This window comes from Choloepus didactylus, chromosome 5 (genome assembly GCF_015220235.1).
Source record: "Choloepus didactylus isolate mChoDid1 chromosome 5, mChoDid1.pri, whole genome shotgun sequence".
Lineage (NCBI taxonomy): Eukaryota > Metazoa > Chordata > Mammalia > Pilosa > Megalonychidae > Choloepus > Choloepus didactylus.
Window position 1 is genome coordinate 59,546,412 of NC_051311.1, and position 22,070 is coordinate 59,568,481.

Below are 22,070 nucleotides of genomic sequence, written 5' to 3' on the forward strand. Positions count from 1 at the left end.
TGTGCTGTGATGTCATCATCATCGTCGTCATCATCATCATCATCGTCATCATTCTCTTGTCTTTATCTTCACACTCACTAAGCACAACTACATGCTGGCTAACTACAACCAATAGTAACAAGTATTTATGACTTACCATGGGCCAGGCACACTTTTCATCATCCACCTGATGAAATCCTCACAACAACCCTGAGTTCAGAATTCTTAGCCCCATATTTCTGCTGAGGGTCTCAAACAAATCTTAAAAATCCTGCCTGAGATTGCAAATGTCAATAATAAGCAGAATTAGGACATCAGCTTGGCTGACCACACAGCCCTGTACTTACAACACCATGCCACTGTCCTGCCCTCCAGACACTGGGACTCTCACGGCCGAACCAAATGCGAGGAAAGAACAATAGACATCTGTGCATGCCAGAGCTCAGGACGGCCTTATGTGGCTGTAGACATAGCCGCACATGGATGTGACATAAGGAGGTGGTCCGAGTGGGGCCGGTGCTATGGAGAAAGCCATCTGCAGGAGTGTTCTGAACCAGATTCAGAGGGACTGGTGGGCATGGGTTAGTTTAAAGGAAACTGAAGGAAAGGGAAGTGGTGAGGGAAATGGCATGAATGGGACTTTATGTGAGGAGTCAAGCCAAGTCCCAAGGAAGCAGGAAAGCCGCTGGCCTGGCAGGAAAGGCAGTGAGCCTGGGGTGCTGCACCAGTGAGTGCTTGGGGACGTCCACAGAGGGTGCTCCAGTCCCAGTGTCCGGTGGTTGTTGGGATGATGACTGGGAAGATGAGGCAGTCTCCCGGCAGAGGAAGGGCCGAGAGTTTGGCTTTGATAGGGGGTCTGCTCTAGGGTGACAATGACAATATGTAAAGGACAGTCTGGAAGTGGAGATGATGGCTGTGGGAATGAGAAAACAGCTAAGATGTCACAGTCATGATCCCAAGATGAGATGAGGGTTTGGACTTAGGAATTGGAGGAGCAGGAGCACATGACAACTGGTCCCATCTGGAGAGTGAAGGAGTCTGGGACGGTGAGCCGTTCCTGAGACTGGGAGGAAAACTGGACAGGACCCACTTTCCCCACCCAGTCCACACTTAGTTATGGAGTCTCTCATCTGACTGGGCTCTGAGCTAGAAGTGTCCTTCCTCTGAGCTAAGAACTGACCATTTAGGACTACTGGAAATACTGTGGACACTTACACAAGGATCCCTATATTTTCAGTCTTCTCTCTACTTGTGTTTTCTTGAGGCCCTCCAGCTGGACATGGTTTGTTCCTTGTTCTGATACAGCTGCATTAAGCAGGGGCTGGATCCCACTCCAGAGGAGGGGTGGTTTCCAACAGGAGAGAGACGCTGACTGCATCTCAGCCCCTTGCATTCACAATGCACCCCTGTTCCAGGTGCTTATGTGTTTTTCAGACATTAACCCATTCATGATTGCAACAGTTGTATAGTTTGCAGAAGAGAGGAGACAGCTGCCCATTTACCAGGGGTGGGAAACCGAGCACAGGGAGAATGTGTGGGGGTGGGTGGGGGGGAGAAGCAGCTTGACTTGTCAAAGCTGTAGCATGAGGCAGTAGGGAACTGTGGATGAGAAGCCAGGGGTCCTGGTTCCGGGTTGGAGACTCTGTCCATGATGTCACGTACAGCTCCTGCCTCCCCTTCAGGAAACCGTTCTTGCTTCTCCTCGGCCTCCTGCCAGCTCTTACTCTGTGCTCTCTGTCCTTGTGGGCCCTCCTCTTGGCGAGGCCAGGCTGTGATACTCCACTTCCTCTCCTGTGGCTTAGTCAAACCATAGGCATTCTCCTTCAAGTCGCCACCTTCTGAATCACTCCCTGGTTAAAGAAGACTCAGGGGGTTCCTGGGCCATCCCTTCAGCTTCAGGGAGGAAATGTGATGGGCTCTGTATCTTGGTGGGACAAAGGCCACCTGAGCACTACATCTATGGCTCAGACTCTTCTATGCCTAGTCCCCTGCCCTCTGCCCCAGTGTTTCCCCTTTTCCAGTCTGCTTCAGACAGCCCAGAGCTGAGTACTGGGTCCTCTTCTTTCTTCCCAGCCCTTGTCAGACTTTGGGAGCCCAATCAGTGGGCTACTTCTTTTAACCTCTTTCTGTAGAACACAGGGCTGCTGCTTTCACAGGCAGTAGGTGGTGATGATGGAGATTGTTTCATTTGAATTGGCTTTATCATAATAATTGCTAACATTTATTGAGACATAACCATTTCCCCCTCACTCTATTAAGTATTGTACATGTTAGGAGATTATCATACTCACAACTACCCTATGAAAGGTCGTTATCTCTGCTTTCCATGTGAGGAAAGTGAAGTGCCGAGATATTTGGAAGGTCATCTAAGTCACCGAGTCCCTAAGTGGCAGTGTTGGGATTCACACCCAGCCTTTCCCACAGGCTCTACCAGTCACTCTTCCGCCTGAGCGCCCCATCTCGGGAGCCAGGGGACTCTGGTGTTTTGGAAAGTGGAGGAGAGTGGTTTTGGCCAAGTGCCAAAATGAGCAAATATGGGTCAAGCATGTGGTGGGGTACCTGGCACATGGCTGGGGGGTCAATAGATGATCTATTTATATGTCCTTGTTTTTCCAGAAGTGTTTGCCCAGGCTCCTTTGTGGCCAGAAGCACATGGGAAATGGCCAGCTAAGGCTTTGGGGTGCAGCTACTCAAATGGTAGTTCTAGGATCATGAGATGACTGACCCACCAAGGTTCCAAACCAGTACCTTCGACACGTAATACTCTAGAAAGAATCTCCTTGGAAATATACATTGAGAGAGCCTGTTTTCAAATATTTTGCATTTGAAATAAGCTGATTTGAACCTTTCTGGCTCTTCCTTTGCATCAACCGTATTCACTTTCCTTTATTTCTTCAGCATCTTTTTCTCCTGTAGGTGTATCTTGTTCTTTATGTTACCACCCAAGCAGGCGGGTCAGGGATAGAGACCATTCTCCCTAACTCTCCTGATTTGGACAAGGCAGGGCAAGAAGTCCTAATGTCAGTCTACAAAATGATCCTTTGGTTCTGTGTATGTGTGTCACGGGAGGCCCAGATGCAGAAGGGCCCATTGTCCCAACAGTGTTTGGGAACACTGTGTCAGATCCGTGCACACACAGTGCCTGTCTAATTAATTACTGTTTATCCTCATGCATCCTCTTTCTCCTGGATGGAACCAGGAAATCAAAACAAAGTGCCTTCATTGTGCTATTCTGGGGCGCCTTGAGCTACTTGAACACAGAAGCGGAGGCTATGCCCACATTCCAAGCTCTCGGACTCAGGGCAGGGAAGGCGTGTTGCAGAGTCCACTCACCTAGTGAGACAGGCCCCACTTGCCGGTTGGGAGGTTTTAGCTCCACTCCTGCTGCTGAATCTTCCAGTGAGAACATCCCAAACTGTCTGTTCCCCTCACTGTGGAAATAGGGATGATCTGCACCGTGAGGACAAATCAAAAGGTTGATGAGTACACTGAGTACTTTCAGGGTTTTCATTCATTCATTTATTCAATAAATATTTATTGAGCACTTACTATGTATCATGGTTCAAGGGTTTCGGTTGCATCAGTGAACAGAGATGAAGAGTTCTGCTCTGTGGAGCTTATATTCTAGCAGAAACATAAGTAAACATATTAAATGACTAAATTATATAGTATGTGAGAAGGTGACAAGTGCTTTGGGTAAAAGAAAAAGTACAGCAGGGAAAGCGGACTGGGAGTGTCAGGAGAGATGGAGGGGATATGATTTTTAGAAATAAAAGCCACTGGGGAAAATTCAAGGTGACACTATGAGTAAAGTTGTGCTCTCAGAGGTTCTTGGTTTGGGGTTACAGGAATACTGATGATAAGTAAATGCATGGAGCATCATGGACCTGCCCTTGGGCAGGGGAAGAGACTTGCAGCCCCTTAGAGTCTGATGGGAACTTAGAGGTCATCCAACCTACCATCCTGCGAGCCAGGCAGCTCTTTCACAGGGATATGGAGAGAGTGAAGGACCTCTTTTTCTAGGGTGTTTAACCCCACAATCAGCCACTTGCAGGACACAAACTCAGACTTCATCCTCTATTTGTTTCTGCCTTCCTGCTGGTCTGCCACATGCTATACCCTTCCCAGTTCCTCCTCATCTGTTGAGAATTGAATTGCCCTCCCTCCATCACCTTATCGTAGAATTACAAAGGATAGGTCCTAGAGGTTGCATTTGAGCTGAGACTTGGCTGCATGTGTGTCTAATGGCTCCAATTATAGAAACTTGGGCCCAGAGTTATCTGCTCAGATCATTGATTCATTCATTCTTTCATTCAACAAATGAGCACCTACTGTGTGTCAGGTGCTGGAACTCTACAGCATGCTGTTTCTTCCTTTCATCTGCTTTTTCAGCCTGTGTGGCAAGATGCTGAATGACAGTGACTGGGGCTATGCCAGCTAGAGCCTTTGGGGGTCAACTGAATAAACCGTAATTAACATCCAAACAGGACATTATTCTTTTCCCTTCTGAGTGACATAGTAGCCCTGGAGTGTGCCAGAAAAGCAAATCCTGGTCACACCTTTCCCAGCAAAGAGCCCTCAGCAGGAGACGGGTTGAGGCCAGAGAGCCAGGACACCTTAGAGTGATGGAGTCATGGGCTCAGGCTTTGGAGAGGAGGAGCGCAGGAACAGAGCTGGGTCCTTCGCTTCCTTCCTCGGTCACCTCACCTACCTCCTCCTGTTTGCATTTCTGCCACCAGACAAGGTCGCCACTGGGAAAACTGGCTTGTTGTCATTTAATTCCTTTCCAATTCTGGTCACCTGCAAGGCCTGCCTGAAAGAGGAAAGGGCCTGACTCCCAGCCCGGGGCCCCTCTCAGAGAAGAGGGCACCTCCCCACAAGCCCTGCCACCCCGGACTCTGTGACGGAGACTGACCATCCTCCCACCACAGGCCACCAAGTGGTTTGACATGTCTCTGCATTTGAGGTTTGAGGGTCCGGATGAATATCAGGGTGGCCCTGGGACATTTGCCTCCGAGTTCAGTCTATTTCAGCTTCCAGCTCCGGTTCCAGCTCCCTTCCTCTGCCTGCCTGGTAAGACCCTACCCTCACCTCGCTATACCTGGGCCCAACGCAGGTGTAGGCCTTGACCAGGAATTTTGAAGAGAATATGAAAGGAGCGAGAAAAGGCAGGAGTCAAGGTGGGGCCTGCGTCTTTAAAGAGTAATAGCAGTGTTTGCTCATTAGGGAGATTATTCCAAGCAGAGCGGCAGCCAGAACGCTCGAGTGCAAGCATCTGCCTGCTACTGGGAGACGATATTTATTGTTCAATCCTTCAATGGATGTAAATAAACAGCCTGGCCCAGAAAATGTTCGAATAAACAAACAAGCAGCTGCCAGGAGCTCCCTGGATGGCTGACCTTTGCAGAGGCCATCCTGCTGATGTTTTAATAGCAGTCGGCTGGCAGAGCAGACGCTCACCGTGCCAGGGATGGAGATAGGTGGCAGTGTGTGCTGGTGGATGGGCAGGGAGCCAGAGGGGCTGCAGGGAAAGGGGCTGTGCTGCCCGGAAAGATCCCGGGCTGGAGAATGAGTGTCTGGGGTGGGTAGGTGGGGTGGAGATACCTGGACTCCCAGAGAGTGTGTGTGTGTTTGTGCTCAGGCATGTGTGCTCATACCTGTTAAGCCACAGGTAGGGAATGGTGTGTGTGCTAAATTCTATAATGGAGGTCACTGCACGATAGAGGCAAGACTGATGTTCAACCGTTATGTCGTAGAGTGACCTCGCCAGTTGGTAAATATTGAAATACATCTATGTCATTAGTAACTGGCTCCTACCCTCAGGCCCCTGAGTGAGTGCCCACCACTGTCTAGGTGCCCCCACACCCCTTTTCCCCCAGCAGTGTCAGCAGGTACAGCTGAGATCCTCTAAGTCCTGCTCCTGCAGTGACTCTTCTGACTGGTTGATTGTCTCCCAATAGCAGTTATTAAATAATTTTACTATTACCCACTTCCTGAGCAGGGAGGGTGCCCTGAGTGTTTGTAGCCTGAGTTTGGAAAGAGAAGGATGTACCTGCCAAGGGCAGGACTGGGTTGGAACCAGGCCCATTCGGCTGAGCATTCTGACTTGGGGGGATTGGTGGGGACCTTACTGCTGGCTGGAGCTTCAGCCCATGAGCTCCCAGAAATGGGGACAACATGGCACATTACTTTGTGTGATAGATCGAAGGTCCCTGGGAGAGAAAAGTGTGTTGGGGCTGATGTGGGAGGGGGTGAGATCTCAATGAAAGGCAACACCAGGAGGATAGTTATGAAGCCAAATTATTAGCCAGCTTGCTTGGTAAGTATAGAATCAGAACATGGGGAAGTGGATAGTCTAGAACTGTGCTGATGTGTGTGGCCCAAACTGAGATGTGCTGTAAATTGCAAAATGTACACTGGATTTCAAAGACTTAGTATAAAAAATAGAATGTAAAATATCTCATTGATGAATTATTTTCATACTGTACACAAATTGAAGTGCTATTTTGGACATATTAGATTAGACAAAGTATATTACTGAAATTAATTTTACCTGTTTCTTTTACTTTTTTTAACGTGGCTACTCCTATGAAATTTTAAACTACATTCATGGCCCACATTTGTGGCTCATGTTATATTTCTATTTCTGTGAGCCGGGAATGATCAAGAACATTTCTTGGGGGCTAAGGTGAGGACAGAAGGGACACCCATGCCACCCCCTCTGAGACCACACTCCCTGTTTCTCCTCAGGACGGCTGCATTTAAATGACCAAATGATTTTCCCTCTGACAGCCTTCTTTCATGTTTTCACTCTTACCTCCCTCTCAGTATGTTATGTCTTTACATCTGTTAATGCCTCTAATTTTGCTGCTATCAAATCAGGCTTCCTATGGACCTTAAGAGATTTTGTCTCTTAAGGTGGCTTTTGGATAAATCTGATATTACTCACTATTTGGTTGGTCAGGCAAACTCTCATAGCTGGGGAGTGGCGTGTTGGTTGTCCTTTAGTTACATGGAGTATACCAGCTGCTTCCCCATGTGAGTCTCCCGGAGCTGGGCTGATAGCCTGATTTATGCTTCAGTCTTCCACGTCTCCAGAGGTAATGGACAGAGGCCTTTGAACACCACTGGGCACTATTTGTCTGAAATCTGAGCCCTTCCGCACAGAAGGGCTGAGACCCATTCACCTTTCTTCTCCAAAATCCAGAGAAGAAAGCCTGGAACACAGTGGGCGTTCAATAAATGCATGGCGGGTGATTAATGAATATATGTGTGTCACTCTGTCAAGGGCCGAGCTGGGTTAGGATGTGGTTTCCTCCTTGGTCAGCCTCTGAATAATAAAAGTCTTCCAAACACCAAAATTTACATTAGTGACCCATTAGTGGTCTCTTTACATTATCTACTTTAAAAAAAAAAAATCAATTTCTGTTTTTCCCTTTTCTCACTGCTTAGAGTACTGTGATCCACAAGTCTCTTCAATGTTGTGCCCGATAACAAATCTCATTTGTCCTAAGCTGTCACCTCACAAGCTTTGAGATGGCCCCTGCCTTGATTGGACCACAGCCACCAGTCAACACTTCTAGGCACTGTGCTCTCCTGTCATCTCAGCTATTTCTTTGTGGCGTGGGGTGTCTTTCCCAGGCTTCCTTTGAGCTGTGGGCATCTACCCTGAGTCTAGATTACATTTCTACCTTACGAAGGGTAGACCAAACATGACACTCTGTGTTCAAGTCAACCTGGCCAGGATAATGGTTTTTGTTTGTGTTTCCCTGCAAATCCATTTGTATGCTGCCCAACATTTTGTTGCCTTTGATGGATGCCTTGGAATTTGGGGAGCAGTAAATGGTGACTCAGATCTCCTTCCTTGATTGTATTTCTTACCTTCATCATAGCTAGCAGCTCAGAGTCCATCTTATTAGTAGAATGTGTGTTGTTTTTCCCAGAAGAGTTGGTCATTCATTCAGTAACTATTTATTGGACGTCTACCATGTCTTGGGCCCTGTGCCAGCAATGGGGACAGAATGATGAGTGAGACAGGTTGGGTCTCTGCCCTCCAGAGACTCCCAGTCCCCAATATACTTACCACAGGCAACTCCTCTCTCCCTCTTGCCCCTCACAGAGGATTCAAGAGCCTTCCGTCGTTGATCTCCACTGTTTAACTTCTTGCTATCCCAAACAGCTTAGAATCATTTGCAGATTTCCTGCTCTCTTCTCCAGACCGCTTATAAAAAATATTAAATAAGACTAGTCATAACACTCGTGCTTGGGAAATCTCCCAGTTCCATGTCTCTACTCAGAAACGTATCTTTTTCTGTCTCTAAGTCGGTTCTCTCTCCATGACCATACTGCCTGAAGTCCCATGGAGACTCATTATTTTTAATGAGGCTTCTGGAAAATCTAAGGCTTCTGGAAAATCTAAATAGTTAGGAAGCAAGCACTGAGCTAGGAATCAGGAGACCTGGGTTCTAGTAGGTCTTAACTAGTTGGTTTATCATTGAACTTCGGGCAAGTCACATTAAAGCTCTCTCTCAGTTTGTTCACGGGTAAAATGAGAAGGATTATGCTGGAAGTCAACATCATAAAAATTTTACAACCATCAGATGAAACAATGTTATTTAAGAATGCTTTGCAAGGTATAAAATGAAAATGTAAGGGATCATTATTTTGAAAATTTATGACAGCATCTTCTTCATACATACGCACATTTCTCTCCCAAAAGAACAGCAGTAGATTCATCGTGGTTCCTCCTGGACCTCCAGGGTGATTTTTTTTTAGCATCACTTATTTTGACTCCTTGAAGCGGTATAGGCTCATGTGGCCATAGGATGTGGTTCAACATGAGATTATGGCATGGGATAAACACATAAAAGCGTGGACACTGGAGTCGGTAAGGCCTTGGTAGGGTGAAGCTGTGTTTTTCACTAGGTGCATGAACTTGAACAAGTTACTTAACCTCGCTTGTGCCTCACCTATAAATGGATAAATATTAATGCTAACTTTGCTGTGTTAGGAGATTTAAAAGAAAAAGGGAATTTTGTAAAATGTCGACCATCATGCCCGACACATAGTAGCCCCTCTGAATATGGCAGTTCTTTTTGCTATTTGCTATGTAAAGGCCCAAGGGCAGGCAGTAGGTCTATCCTATCTAAATTTTATGATTATTCATCAAACATTCAGCAAGTCCCACCACAAACTCCTTTTGTCAGTCTTCTGTAGTGTAAGATTCTTCCAACAGAAGGATAAATGATTCCGTTCCTTTCTTGCTTCTGAAACGACTGGGGGGTCAGGGGAGAGAAATGTCTTTCCAATGACTTATTTCCCACCCTGGCAGGAACTAGAGGATGAGGACCCAGCCTCATCCAGCCTTCCTGGGAAAGGCCAGGCCTAGGAAAACTTGCTTGATTGGTGCTCCCAGTCCATCCCTCTGCCCGTGCCCCAGGCCACCTGGTTGCATCTGGTTTCCACCTACACCCAGCATGTGATTCTCATCCTAGATAGCAGGGAAGTGGGGGCCAAATGATAAAGGAGACTGCTCAGGCGCTGAATCCAGTTTCCCTTGGGGATCAGCCCAAGGGGCACTGGATGGGGCTTAGTCCTGCCAGCCCACTTTGGGGCACCTGCTGCTTCCTGAGCGCCTGAGGTGGCTGAAATCCCTCCAGGGGACTCAGTGTCACTCTTGTGCTATACAGCTCCAGGGGCCAACACACAGCTGGGGATGGATCCTGGCTGGGCCGGGGGCCAAGGCCATCACCACGCAGTCAGACGTGGGTAGTAATCCCAATTGGTTTTGCACGAGCTCCCGTTTTCATTCGGATTAAGAAAGGAACTGGCCAAGGTGGACTGCGGGTGGCTTTGGGGTGGGCACAGAAGGAAAAGGCCTTTGGAATCCTAAGCATTTTTATTTTCAAGGCTGAACACATCTCTTTTTCTTTAATTCCTGTACTTTTTTTCCCGTAAGCTTAATGGGGAGCCAGCAAAAGGGAGTTTTAACTTTATTCATTCTTTTAATAAATATTTGTCAAGCTCAAGTATTGGAGCATCAAAAAGAGGAATGACTGGTGAAAGTCTCTGCAACTGTGGAGACCAGAAAAATACCCTGACCTCAGCCCTTTCCCTTTAAGTGACACCCACCAGGAAGTAAACCTGAAACCCCTCAAGGAACAAGACCTTCAGGTAGCTGGGGGGTGGAGGGGGGTGTGGGAGGTGGGTGGGGAAACCATGGACTTTAGAGCCAAACCTGGATTCTAATTCTGTCCTGCATTTTATAACTCGGGTCAGTTGTTTAATGTACCTGAGTCACATTTTCCTCATCTATTATCAGTGGATCTCTCAGGACGTTTGATATGGCAGAAAAACATTATTTCAACAACAAGAAAATATGTTGAGTAGATGAAAATTCCCAATGCAGTGCAGGCTTTCAGGTTATTTTGACCCAGTAGCTCAACAGTGTCATGACAGGCCAGTTCTTTTCCATCTCAGTACTTGACCTTCCACGGTTCCAGCTCCCCTCCTGGTCGCAAGAGGGCTGCCCACACCTCCCTGAGCTACATGTTTCTTTGACCCTGCTGAAGGAGAGAAGAGATCTCTTCTCTCACAATGAAGCAAAATACCCTGCTTTTGCATCCACGTGAACCAGTTACTGTGGCCAGAGTCTGCCCAAAGTAGATGGGCTTAGGCCTATTGGCTCTCAATCACTGTGGCAAGATTTATTGATGTCTATCAGGGACTTCCCAGGAAGCAGGGTTGGGATCAAGGTGAGGGAGGGTAGAAAGGATGCAGGAGAGGCCAAGCAAGCTTTGCAAACAAACGCTAAACTCACAGAATTGAGAGGATTATATATATAAGGAATCATGTGCAAAGCCATCTCCTCTAGTGCTTGGCATCTGGGAAGGCCTTACAAATAATGCTTTAAAAAGGAAACAAATCTAAAATCAAACACAGGAACTACAAAATGACTTGGTGTCAGAGTTCAGTGAATTCAACAGAAGAGGGAGGAGGCAAACTTGCTGGTGAACTGATGTGATCAGTTGTCATTAACATGGTGTCCTTTCTGTAATTTAGTTCCCCTGAATAACTCTGATATTCTCCTTGATCTCATGAGAAATTAAAAATGAAAAATAAGACTACATAATGAGGCTATTTGGAATATAATTTTCTTTTTCAGTTTTGTTACTGAAATCTCTAAAGTCACTCTGTGGATACCTTGTAGGGTCTTATCCTAATGGTGTTTAATCAAGTTTGGTGATCCCCCAGCTATTGCCTGCCCCCCCTCTCTAACGTTCTCCTCACCCTTCCATAGTCTCTAATATTTGATTCCTACTTTTGTGGGCAGCTCTGTGAGCACTGAGCGGTGGTTGTATTGGATCCATGTTCTCAGACTCGTGATGATTCTTGGGACCTGGGCCAGCATCCAAGGGCCCAATGAGCATCACGTAGAATTGGGAAGCCCATGTCTTTTCTGGATTTATCCTCAGTCATGGGAAGTGTGGGCACAAGTCTTTTCCAGTTGTCTCTGCATTGTCCAAACAGTACTAAGAAGGGCTTGTGGATGACCCATGGGGTGACACACTCTGCTAAGTGTTCCAGAAATCTTGAGGGTGATTCATGCCTGGAACACATTTATTTTAACATCCACATTCTCTTCCCTGGAGACATGAATAGAATACCTAGGAGGTCCCAGGACCTTTGTGGGTGGGGTGGGCAGAGGTTCTGTTGACTTAGGAAGCGTCTTCCTTTCCAGTCCATCCTCGCCCCATTCCCAGGCCCTTAGCTAATAAAAGCAGTGAGGAGGACCTTTGAGGAGGGGGCTAGGGGCACCAGACCAGCCAGCTCTCTTCATGCAGAGCTCAATTCTTGGCCCTGAAGTTGGGCTGGTAGTGCCTAAGGCTCAGGTGCTGCGGTTCTCAGCCTTGGCCTCTGGGGGGTTGGGGGGCAAGGGGGGCAGGGAGGCTCACCTGGCTGGTGAGGGCAGTCCCTGCACGCCTCCCGGCCAGTGGCCAACACCCCCAAGGCAGAGCCCCTGACCCGTCCTGCAGCCTTTCCATCAGCGCTGGTGAGAAGCACATCCAGTGGCATTATCCCAACAGGAGGCAATGCCTGTCATTCAGAAGCTTCCCCGTTCTGTTCTAGGCCTTCTTGCCTTGGACCGCTGGTGGGACTGGGAGTGTGGCTGTGCAGATCCAGGTTGAAAGGAGGCGCTTTTACCAAGTCCTCCCAGCCCACATCACACATGTGTTTCCTAGGTCCAGCTGACTCAGTGCTATGGTGATCAGACCTAAGATACGCCATTGGAAGGAAACACTTGGCTTAGGAGGTCCGATGTGGGCCAAGTGGAACTCAGATCTAAGTCAGGACTGTTCTTTGTATTTGAGGCTTTTTCTCTTGCTTTGCTGAGTCAATTAGTTTTATGTCTGAAGCACTTTATTAGACCACAGGAATCAATTACTACCAAGCCCAACAAACTGGACTTGTTTATAAATGATCTATATTCCAAGATTTTTACCAATAAACCTGTATGAACAATTAAAAAAAAATCGAAGGTAAATCTGAGGTATAAACCAATGGTTTCAATAGTCAAAAAAGAAGAAGTTGGTGTAAAACTTCTGGGGTTGGCTCCCTGCCTGGCTCCCCTCCAAGTTACAGCAATGCTGTCTGGGCAGCAAGTCCAAAGAATCAGCCCACAACCCTACACTAAAATTAAAAAAAAAATTCTGCTAAAGAATGCTGCAAATGAAATAGCCTTTCTGTTACGGGATGGCATTCTGATCTGAGAAAGCCTCAGTTACTCATTGTTAGCCCAATCCCCAGCAACTATCACCTTACCCCCAGCCCCCACTTGCCAGCCCTATCCTCTTCTCCAAAGCGATACAAGCAAGGCCTCAAAGACTTGAGCTTGAGGCATATGGAACCAGACAGAACAAGATCAGATTCTTGATCCACCCAGTTGGATCTCTCCCCTCCCTTCCCTTTGCCATTCATTCCAACACAAGTCCTGTGGGTTTGTTGCAGCCCATGGCCCCTGAGCACTCTGGGGGCAAAGCTTACTTCCTCCCCCTTGGCTAAATTGGAAGAGCCTCTGGGCTAGAGCTTGACTGTGGGAAGGGCAAGATCTGGACTCACACTGGCTCTTCTCTTTGTCTTCTCTACAGATCCGAGTAGATGGGCCCAGGGGTCACGCCCTCCAATATGAGACTGTGCAGGTGGTAGAACCTGGCCCTGTCCTCCGGGATATGGCCTTTTCCAAGGACCACGAACAACTGTACATCATGTCAGAAAGGCAGGTAAGGCTCTTCAAGCTCTGTTATACATTTGTCTTACAGCTAAGTCTGGCATGTGGCTCCATAGAAATCTACAGGAGGCCAATTACAGAAAGGTAATTCGATTTATTTGGCTTGGTGTGGATCCTTTCAGTTAGGCTTCCTGGGGGCTGAGGCTGGATGGGCTGAAACAGGAAATGAAATTTAAAATATCAGTGAGTCTAGAACAAATTCATTAATTTCAAAATGACTGTATGTATATATTCAGGCCTAGAATTTACTCTCATTTGAAGAAGCATCATAGAGATGCCCATTTTTTGTCCAGATTTCCCAACCCAAAGTATAATCTTCCACCAAAGTCACCTTCCTGGCTCCAGGAGGCCTGTGGTGGGAAAGGACTTGTTGCCAGAAGAGCCTAGCTGAGGGAGCACCATGGATGCCAAATGGATGAGAGTCAGAAAATAGGGTCTGTGTTTGGGAGATGCAATGATACAACCAGGTGAACCAACAAATCATGCATGGAACCTCTAGCAAATTCCATGAAGCCAAGCCAGGAAAAGATATGGTTCTGGAGTCACTATTACCTGACAGTGACTAGGAAGTATGAAAGTTGGGCTTGGTTCTAGAACTCAGCTGAGAACTAAATAAGTTCTTTGGGGGTCCCCAGGCTCAGACCAGCTGTCATCTGTCTCTGCAGAGGCAGAGAAAGAGTTTTCACCTGGGAAGTTCCATATACTTGAAGATGTTTCCCAGAGTCTCCTCATTCACTGCCTGGAGTAGTCCACCCCACAATACATGCCCCACCCCAAATTTGGATTAGCACTGCCATACCTCTGCTCTTGTCACCTCTATGTAGGATGAGCCATTCCCAAGAGCAGTCCCTCCAATGCATGAATATGTATGTCAGCCCTGAGCAGCGCGGGCAGCAGTCATGAGCAGCACCCACCCCTCAGCCCCCCACCCACCCTTTATTCATCTTCATTAGTGAGGCCTGAACTCCCCAGAGGACCTTGCTGACAGAGTCTGGATTGTTCCCTCCTGTCCCCTCTCAGCCCAGTGGGAGAGATGAATACCACATTATGCCACCCACAGGACTTGTGCATTATGCCTTCACGGCCAGCAGCAACTCCACCCTCCCCAAGAGATCGATGACATCTTCTCTTGGTGTGGGACTCCTCATTCTCCCCTCTCCAGCCACACTGAGACCTATTGTGGTCCCGTAATTGAGACTACCATGGCTTGGGGATGGCCTGATGTGGGGCCGAGAGGGGAGCAGTTTACCCTGGGAGTGGGGACCCCTGAGATGGAGTCAGCAGCTGGGTATGAGGCTGCTCCTTTGTCTGCATCCCTTTTGCTCTTTTTAATGGGCCCCACACTGCCTACTCCCTTCCTACCTCCTAAACCCTAGAAGTTGAGGGAAGTAGCTCACCTTAGTGCAATGAATGTTGAGAAGACCCAAGACCTCCGTGAGGCATTGACTATTTCAGAATTTCTTGCCTGAGCTAAAAACAACAGTTCTTCTGAACCTGGGACTTAAAACGTCTAAGGGCCTCCAAAGATGGAAAATGGAAGCTGTGTGGAGTCCCCCGATTTAGGCCTCTCTGATAATTGAGTGAGGATCCTGAGCATCGATCTCCCACTGAGGAACCCATCTGAAGACTTCTTTGCTCTCCTGTCCTCAGCCCATTCCATTACCCATCCAGGCTTACCCACGCAGCACCGGCTGGGAGCTCTGGATTGTGTGAAGGCAGGAATGGATAGGACCAGCGTGTTCACCCATTCTGAGGCTGTTCCTCACAGAGGTGGAGAGTGCCTGCCACCCACATCACAATCCCTAAAGCCCTGACGCCTCACCCGACACTGGTGTCCGTTGGGTTTGAGGATTCTCTGTGGAGAATGGTAGTTTTGTGCAGTGGTTAAGTGCACAGACCTTGGAGTCAGAATAGCTGGGTGTGAATCCTGGCTTTCCTGATTTTTAGATGTGATCACAAGTGAGTTCCCTAACCTCTCTAAGACTCAGAATTCGAAATTGTCAGTGAAGATAATAATAATATCTCATAGCATGATTCCAAGAATCAAGTGAGATAACACACCTAATGCGCTTAAAACTGAGCCTAGCACAGAGTGAGTGCTTGATAAATGGAGACTGTCATTCTAACTTCAGTACAATATGAATTTCCAGACATTGGCCACGTTTGGAGTCAGGCAGGTGGTGGCATCAAGATCCTGGATCACAGGAGTCCAGCTCCGGGCTGAGGCAGGCAGGGAGCAGGGATCCAGCCCCAGGGGAGAACAAATCAAGAACCCAGGCTCCATGGCAGCAGCAGCTTGATAGATGAACTAGGGTGTGCTGGGCCCAGGGCATCAAGGCTAATTGCAGCGTCCATCAGCTGGCGGTGACATGCCGCAGCCTGCTGGGTCAGAACACTGCAGGACTGAGGCTGCAGGCTAAGGTCTGTGCTTCTCATTCTCATCTGCTAATTTGTCCTTGCCCTCAAAACTTAGTCCTGATGTCCCCTCTCCAGTGAGCTCCTCCTGGCCCTGGTTGGATACCTCTATAGGAACTCTTCCCACACTGGGGTATAAGGGTGAGGTCCTTGTCTTTCTTCCCAACCAGATTGTCAGCAGTTTGAGGGCAGCCCTTTGTCTTCTTTGTCTTCACATAAGAGGCCCTTGATAATTTTTTGATGAATAAGTTAATGAATCCCTAGTATCTTCACTGAGCCACAATTGGAAAGGGAGGGAATGACACAAATTGTTGCTTTTGTTAATTTCTAAATTTAAAGGCTCAGATAGAGGAGACGTCTCCCAAACTTCAGTAATCTATTTATCAGGTCATGAGTTTTGCCATGTCCTGAACTATTTTTTAAAATTTTATGTCTATTTAAATAGATTCACTGTTTAAACTTAACTACTTTTTAAACAGTGATATTATAGATTTGATGTGCTAGTCATACATAAGGGTATCTAACGCACCCAAATATTTTTCTTAATGAACCAAAAAATGATTACAGAACTATTAAAATTTTGAAAACAATCCATGTCTGTTTCCACGCAAAATTGCTGATGCGCTGTCCTTGCTTTGGGAACCACTGATATATTGGCTCTTGTATGTGTTTTGACATCAGAAGATCTGGATTTGAGGCCCAGACCTATCAGCTACTGCTGTATGACCTTGAACGAGTCATTCAACTTCTCTAAAGCCTTGGCTTTCTCATCTACACAATTAGAATAATAGTGATAATCCGTGGATTGTTATGGAGTTTCAAAGGCACAATGCAAGAGACACATTTGATACTCTTCAGATTATTATTTTTTCCTTCGCATGAGGTGAAAACCTAAATATTCCTGAAGGATATGGGTTCAGGAGATAAAACACCAATGAGTTAGTCCAGGGGTCAGCAGACTTTAGAGGATCAGATAGTAAAGCTTGTAGGGTTTGTGGGCCAGATGGTTTCTGTGGCAACTATGCAACTCTGCTGTTGTAACGCAAAATAAGCCATGGCAATACATAAACAAATAGGCTTGGCTGTATTCCAATGCAACTTTATTTACAAATAAATGGTGGTGGCACTCCCAACCCCTGAGTAGTCCTCAAATAGAAATGCCTGGAAGGATGACCCTGGTGTCACAGCTTTGGCCAAATCTACCATACGGGAAGTGATCAAAGTAGTGCCAGTAGCAACTCCCTTAACCAGTTAGAATGGAAGCTTAGAAAAACTTGGCTTTCTTCAATTTGCTTCTAAGACCCAAATTTTCTTAGATTTCCTATTACTTCCCTGGCTGCTGCTTCTCGGTCTCCTTTTGGTTCCTCCTTCTCTCTATCCTCTTCATATTACACTTACTTCTTTAGTGATGTCATTCAATTCCCTAACTTTAATTACCACCTGTGTGCTGATGTCTCCCAAATCCCCACGTTCTCTCCTGGACTCCAGCCTTGCATATCCGCCTGCCTGCCTGACATCGCCACTGCCGTGTCTAATAGAGATCTTAAACTCAGCATGTCTGAAGCAGAATTCCTCATCTGCCTCCCCCGGAACTCCTCACCTGTAACCTTCCCTGTTGCAGCTGATAACAATTCCATCCTTCAAGGTGAACACCTTAGGGTCATCCTTGACTCCTTTCTTTATCCCTCACACTGCCCATCTAAAATGTCAGAAAATTCCTGATTGGAGATGATGCCCAAAGAGTTAAATAGAGATGGCAGGATTATGGGTTTTGCTAGAGTGAGATAATTTGATTTAGGCAGCAACTCAGCAAGCTATAGTGTGCTGCCTCTGGGCCACCATTTAGTGGTCAGGCCAGGAAAGCAGGGGTTGCTCCTCCCTTCTAAACTCTCCTCCATCCCTTCATATTCTCTTGCTAATGGTAACGCTGGTCCCAGCTATCTCCACTCTCCCTCTGATTTAACTGGTTTCACACCGGAGGACACAGAGTGTAAGAAGAAAATTTTGACCTGCAGAAGAAATATTTGCATCAGATTTTAGAAGTTGGAAAGTAGTTAATGGATCTATAGTTAAAGAAGATTCCCAAATGATCAACTGACTTGGTTTTCCCGCTGCTGTTTAAAACTGTTCTTGGGGTCCAGTCTTTCCACAGGCTGAAAGAGGCCAGCTGGCTGCATGAGAAAGGATGGATGGTGGAGAAGAAGGTCTAAGGGTTGTGTGGCTAAGAGGTAGATAATGGCATGTTTGTGTTGGGGTGCAAGGGTGTATGTGCCGGCACACACACATGCATGTTTGTGCACACACATGCTAGGTATTTCCTGACTCTTGATCACAGACAATTTCCTAGCCTTCTCAGCACCTCATTCATTCAATGCTCAACAAATATTTATTGAGCAACTACTATAAATCAGGAACACTCCTGGACTCTAGAGATACAGTGGGGATCCAGATAGACAAACTTCCTGCCCTCATAGAGCTTTTTTAGGCAGAGAGTCAGACAATGAGGGGGTGAGTGAATGAATGAATAATGATGCATATCAGGTGATGGTGGATAGAGTAAAAAAATAAACAGGCTCAGGAGGAATAACGTGATGCTGGGAGAATGGTGGGGAATGCTACTTTAAACACAGTTTGTCAGGGAAAGCCTCCTGAGGAGGGGATTTTTGAGCAGGGAGCAGAGTAAGGTGAGGTAAGTGGTAGGCTGGTGACAATCTCAAAGAGAATAGTCCAGGCAGAAGGGAAAGTGAGTGCAAATGCCTTAGATGAGAATGTGACTTGGTGTTTTTGTGGCTGTCAAAAGGGCCACAGTGAAGTGAGAAAGTGGAAAGTGGCAGGTGATGCAATTGGAGAGAGAGTCCAGCTCAGATTACACAGGACCTCAGTTTGCAACCTGTAAAATGGGAATATAGTAAACAGTATTGATCTTTTAGGGTTGTCACAAGAATTAAATGGGATAATGGATGTGGAATGTACTTAGAGCAGCATCACACCAGAGTGAACATTCAGCAAAGTGTTATGGTTATTCAATGATTATGATTATTGGTAAACTGTATAATTCTCTATTGAGGATATTGTTTCTATTATGATGAATGTGGGAGCTCCTCTCTATTTCTCTCTAAGCGAGGGCTGCTTTCCGGGGGCACGTTGTCTTGGAGCGTATGTACGCACACTGCTAGGTGTCGGCAGCATTTTGTCATGCTATACCTGTCTCTTTCAGTGCAATATCATGTTTCTCTCTGTCTTTCTTCTTCATGATTCTGGGTCTCTCTCTCTTGGGTGTACGTGTGTGAATGTCTGTGTGTCCTACGTCTCTGTCTCTTTATTGTCTCTTGCTTTCTGCACTTTTGCATGCCTGTGTTTGGCATGTATTTGCTAAAACTCCAGTAACCCGAGGGAATAGCTATACCCATTGAAAGCCCTGTGATAAAAACCTGCCAAACTGAAGAGAGGAAAGTGAGAGGAGATGTCAGCGAGACAGACGAACGAGGAAACAAGGTGGCAGAGCAGGCCCGTCCTGTGGGCACCCTGGAGCAACCCTCTCCCACAGAGAGGCAGCTGTCCCCCCAACAAGGTGAGCCTCTTCTTTGGGAGGCTCCACAGGATGTGGCAGATTTCTCAGTAAATTTCAACCACTCTGCCATCCCACCTGCCAGCCCTGAAGTCCAGAGAGGCCTCAAGCGCATGCTGTGCTCTGCAGGTACACTTTCAGCTGTGACTGGGCCAAAACCACCTTTTATGGTGTCCTCTGTTTTCCTGACTCCTGCTGACACTGGGTTTGCTTCCAAGGGGCCCAGTGATGCTCAAAGCCTGTCCCTCATCGTGAGGGGGACCTCCAGGGGGTGCCTCTTGGGTCCTAGCTGTGAACTGGAAGACAGATGCCTGTGGGGGCTGAGGAGGGGCTGCTGGAGGTGGATCAATCTATCTGCCGAGTTACACAGGGGCAGCTCCGCTTGGACCTTTAAACATAATCTAGAAGCAAAGAAGAGAAGGCCATCTTGCTTTATAATGTACGACACCTGGAAGAAACAGGTAAATGTCCCTGACTTTGAGGAACTTGCAATTTTAACAAGAGAAGGCAGCAAAGTGGCAATAACCATAAACTGTAGTATATTAGAAGGTGATAGGTGCTATGGAAAAAGAAATCAAGCTGAGTAAATGGAATCAGAAGAACGGGTAGGGGCAAAAGTATTGCGATGTTCTCTGTTGATGTTCTCCTACCCCTTTCCCTGTTCTTTACAATTCTTCTCAAATTATCTGCCTGAGGTTCTGACATTGGGAGATGGATTGCTGTCTGGTGTGAGGGAAGAAGAGAGAAGATGCTTTTGTGATCATGATTTACAATAAGGGGACAGGACAAGGGGGAGATGATATTTTCGGCCAAGATAGGCTCCAGGGCTCAGGACCCCTTCCTGGGGGGTGCCTCTGCTGGTGACCCGCTGTGTGAAGGGGGTGGGGGCATTACTGCTTTTTTGTACCTCAGTATCCCTCACCATCCCAAGCTGCCTTCCAGGGATATCCTGAGGGTAGCTGATGTTATGTGAGCTCTGACAATCTCAGAGGTCCTTGAACCTTTATTTCACATGGGGTGCAGCGTAGGGTAGCTTCTGCAGCCAAGCTGATGGGCTCCTGTAGGGAAGAGCTGGGGAACAATTTTGACTTTATCAGTGCTGGGTCCTGGACACATCTTGGTGAGTACACTTGGCAGTGGCGTGGCCGTCTCACCAACATCCTTCCCAACCCCGCGGGGCCAGCTGTATGTTCCCATCTGCGTCGGGGTGGCTGACACCATGACAAGCCCGTTTGGACGTTTGCTCCTGGCACCCACACGAGGCTATTTCCCATAGCTCCTGGGAAAGCGAACTTTAAGTGCAGGCCTGAGCAGTGAGTGACAGGAAGCTGAGCCACTTAAGGCATTTGCAAAAAAGAGAAAAGCTGTTGCGACATTTCACCCAATTTCACTGAGGCAGAAGCCTTCAGGTTTGTCTGGAGCTGATCCCGAAGGTTCCAGCGTGTCATTACTGAGATGTTCCCACTTCTCACTTCTTTCTTAATAAAGGGAGAATATCTCCACTTACCACCAGAGAACTGGAGGGAACCGGAAAGGGGAAATGACTTCCTTCCCCAGTTCCCTACCATCATTAGTTGCTCACACCCTGGATTCTTCGTAGAATCATAAAACCTTCGAACTGGGAAAGCCCTCTAGGATGGTCTGGTCCAGCACCTCCCTGCTGCCCTCTCCCCACTCTGATTGGTGAGGAAGCTGAAGCCAAGAGAAGGAAGTGGTTGTCCAGAGCCCCATGGCAAGTTAGGAGAAGCATCTACTGGGACAGCCTCCTCTTGCAATGAGGAGTGTGGAGTGCTCTAATCTTCCCAGGAGGAAAGTCATGTACCCTGCTCTTCAGCTGCCAAAAGAGGCCACAGAAGGGGAAAGGACTTGCTGGCGATGGGATAGCAGAGTCATTGTAAGAACCCAGGACCTTCCCTTTTGCTCCAGGAAGAAAGTTCCTTGGTCTCTTTTTCTTTGGTCCCAGCCTGATGCACATTGGGACAAAAGCCCCCTGGAAGCATCTGTTCTAGAGCATCTTGGGGTACACAAAGCCCAGGCAGAGCCAGCCTGCCGTATAGAAGATGCAACCAAGGGGTAACCCCCATCACCAACATCCTTTCTCCAACAGAAATGCTTCTAAGTGTTCACGCACATAGGCATAGAAGTCTCTAATATAGAGTTCAGTAGCTTCCCTGAGAGGTAAAATGACAGCTGGCTGACATCTCTCTGACATTCCCTGGAGTAACTGGAAGAAGGAAGTGGGTGCAGGTTGGAGATCCCAGGGCAGTAATGAATAGGGGATAAACTTGAGTTTTCATCCTGAATCTTAGTATTTACCAGCTCTGCCATCCAGAGCAAGTTCCTCAAGTGCTCTGGGATTCAGTTCCTTCATTTGTAAAAATGCAAATGATAACACCTACCTTTCAGGGCTATTAGGATTCAAGTTAGTATATGCAAAGCGGATACATGTAGAGCATGCAGTAGGCTTTTAATCCATTGTGGATGCTATCACCATCGTTATCATTATTACTATTAATATTTGGAAGTCTATCCTTGCTAGGGGCAGGGATGCCTGAACAAACCACTGCTGGGATAAAGATCTGTTCAGCTCTGGGCATCAGCTACCGGGGATTCCCTGGGAACCCCCATCTATTGTGAAGCCCCTTAGGAAATTCTAAAGCTGTGATCCCTTCACGGGGCTGAGGGACCAGGAGCCTGTGGTCTCCCACCCTAATCAGAGAAAGCTGTGTCATCTTGAAAGGGCTGCGGATTTTTCTTGTAATTCTACTTCCACTTCAGGGATGGAATTTTAATATGGTTGGACCCAACCCCATTGGATAT

The 22,070-nt window shown here is 47.2% G+C and overlaps 1 protein-coding gene across 1 annotated transcript in view; it reads left to right on the plus strand.

Moving 5' to 3' along the window:
- LOC119535309 (plexin-A4) overlaps positions 1-22,070 on the plus strand; it is a 175,457-nt gene that overhangs the window by 284 nt on the left and 153,103 nt on the right. The window contains exon 2 of the mRNA XM_037837742.1: positions 13,128-13,259. Coding sequence (XP_037693670.1) covers positions 13,128-13,259 — 132 coding nt within the window. The remainder of the gene's footprint in view (positions 1-13,127; positions 13,260-22,070) is intronic.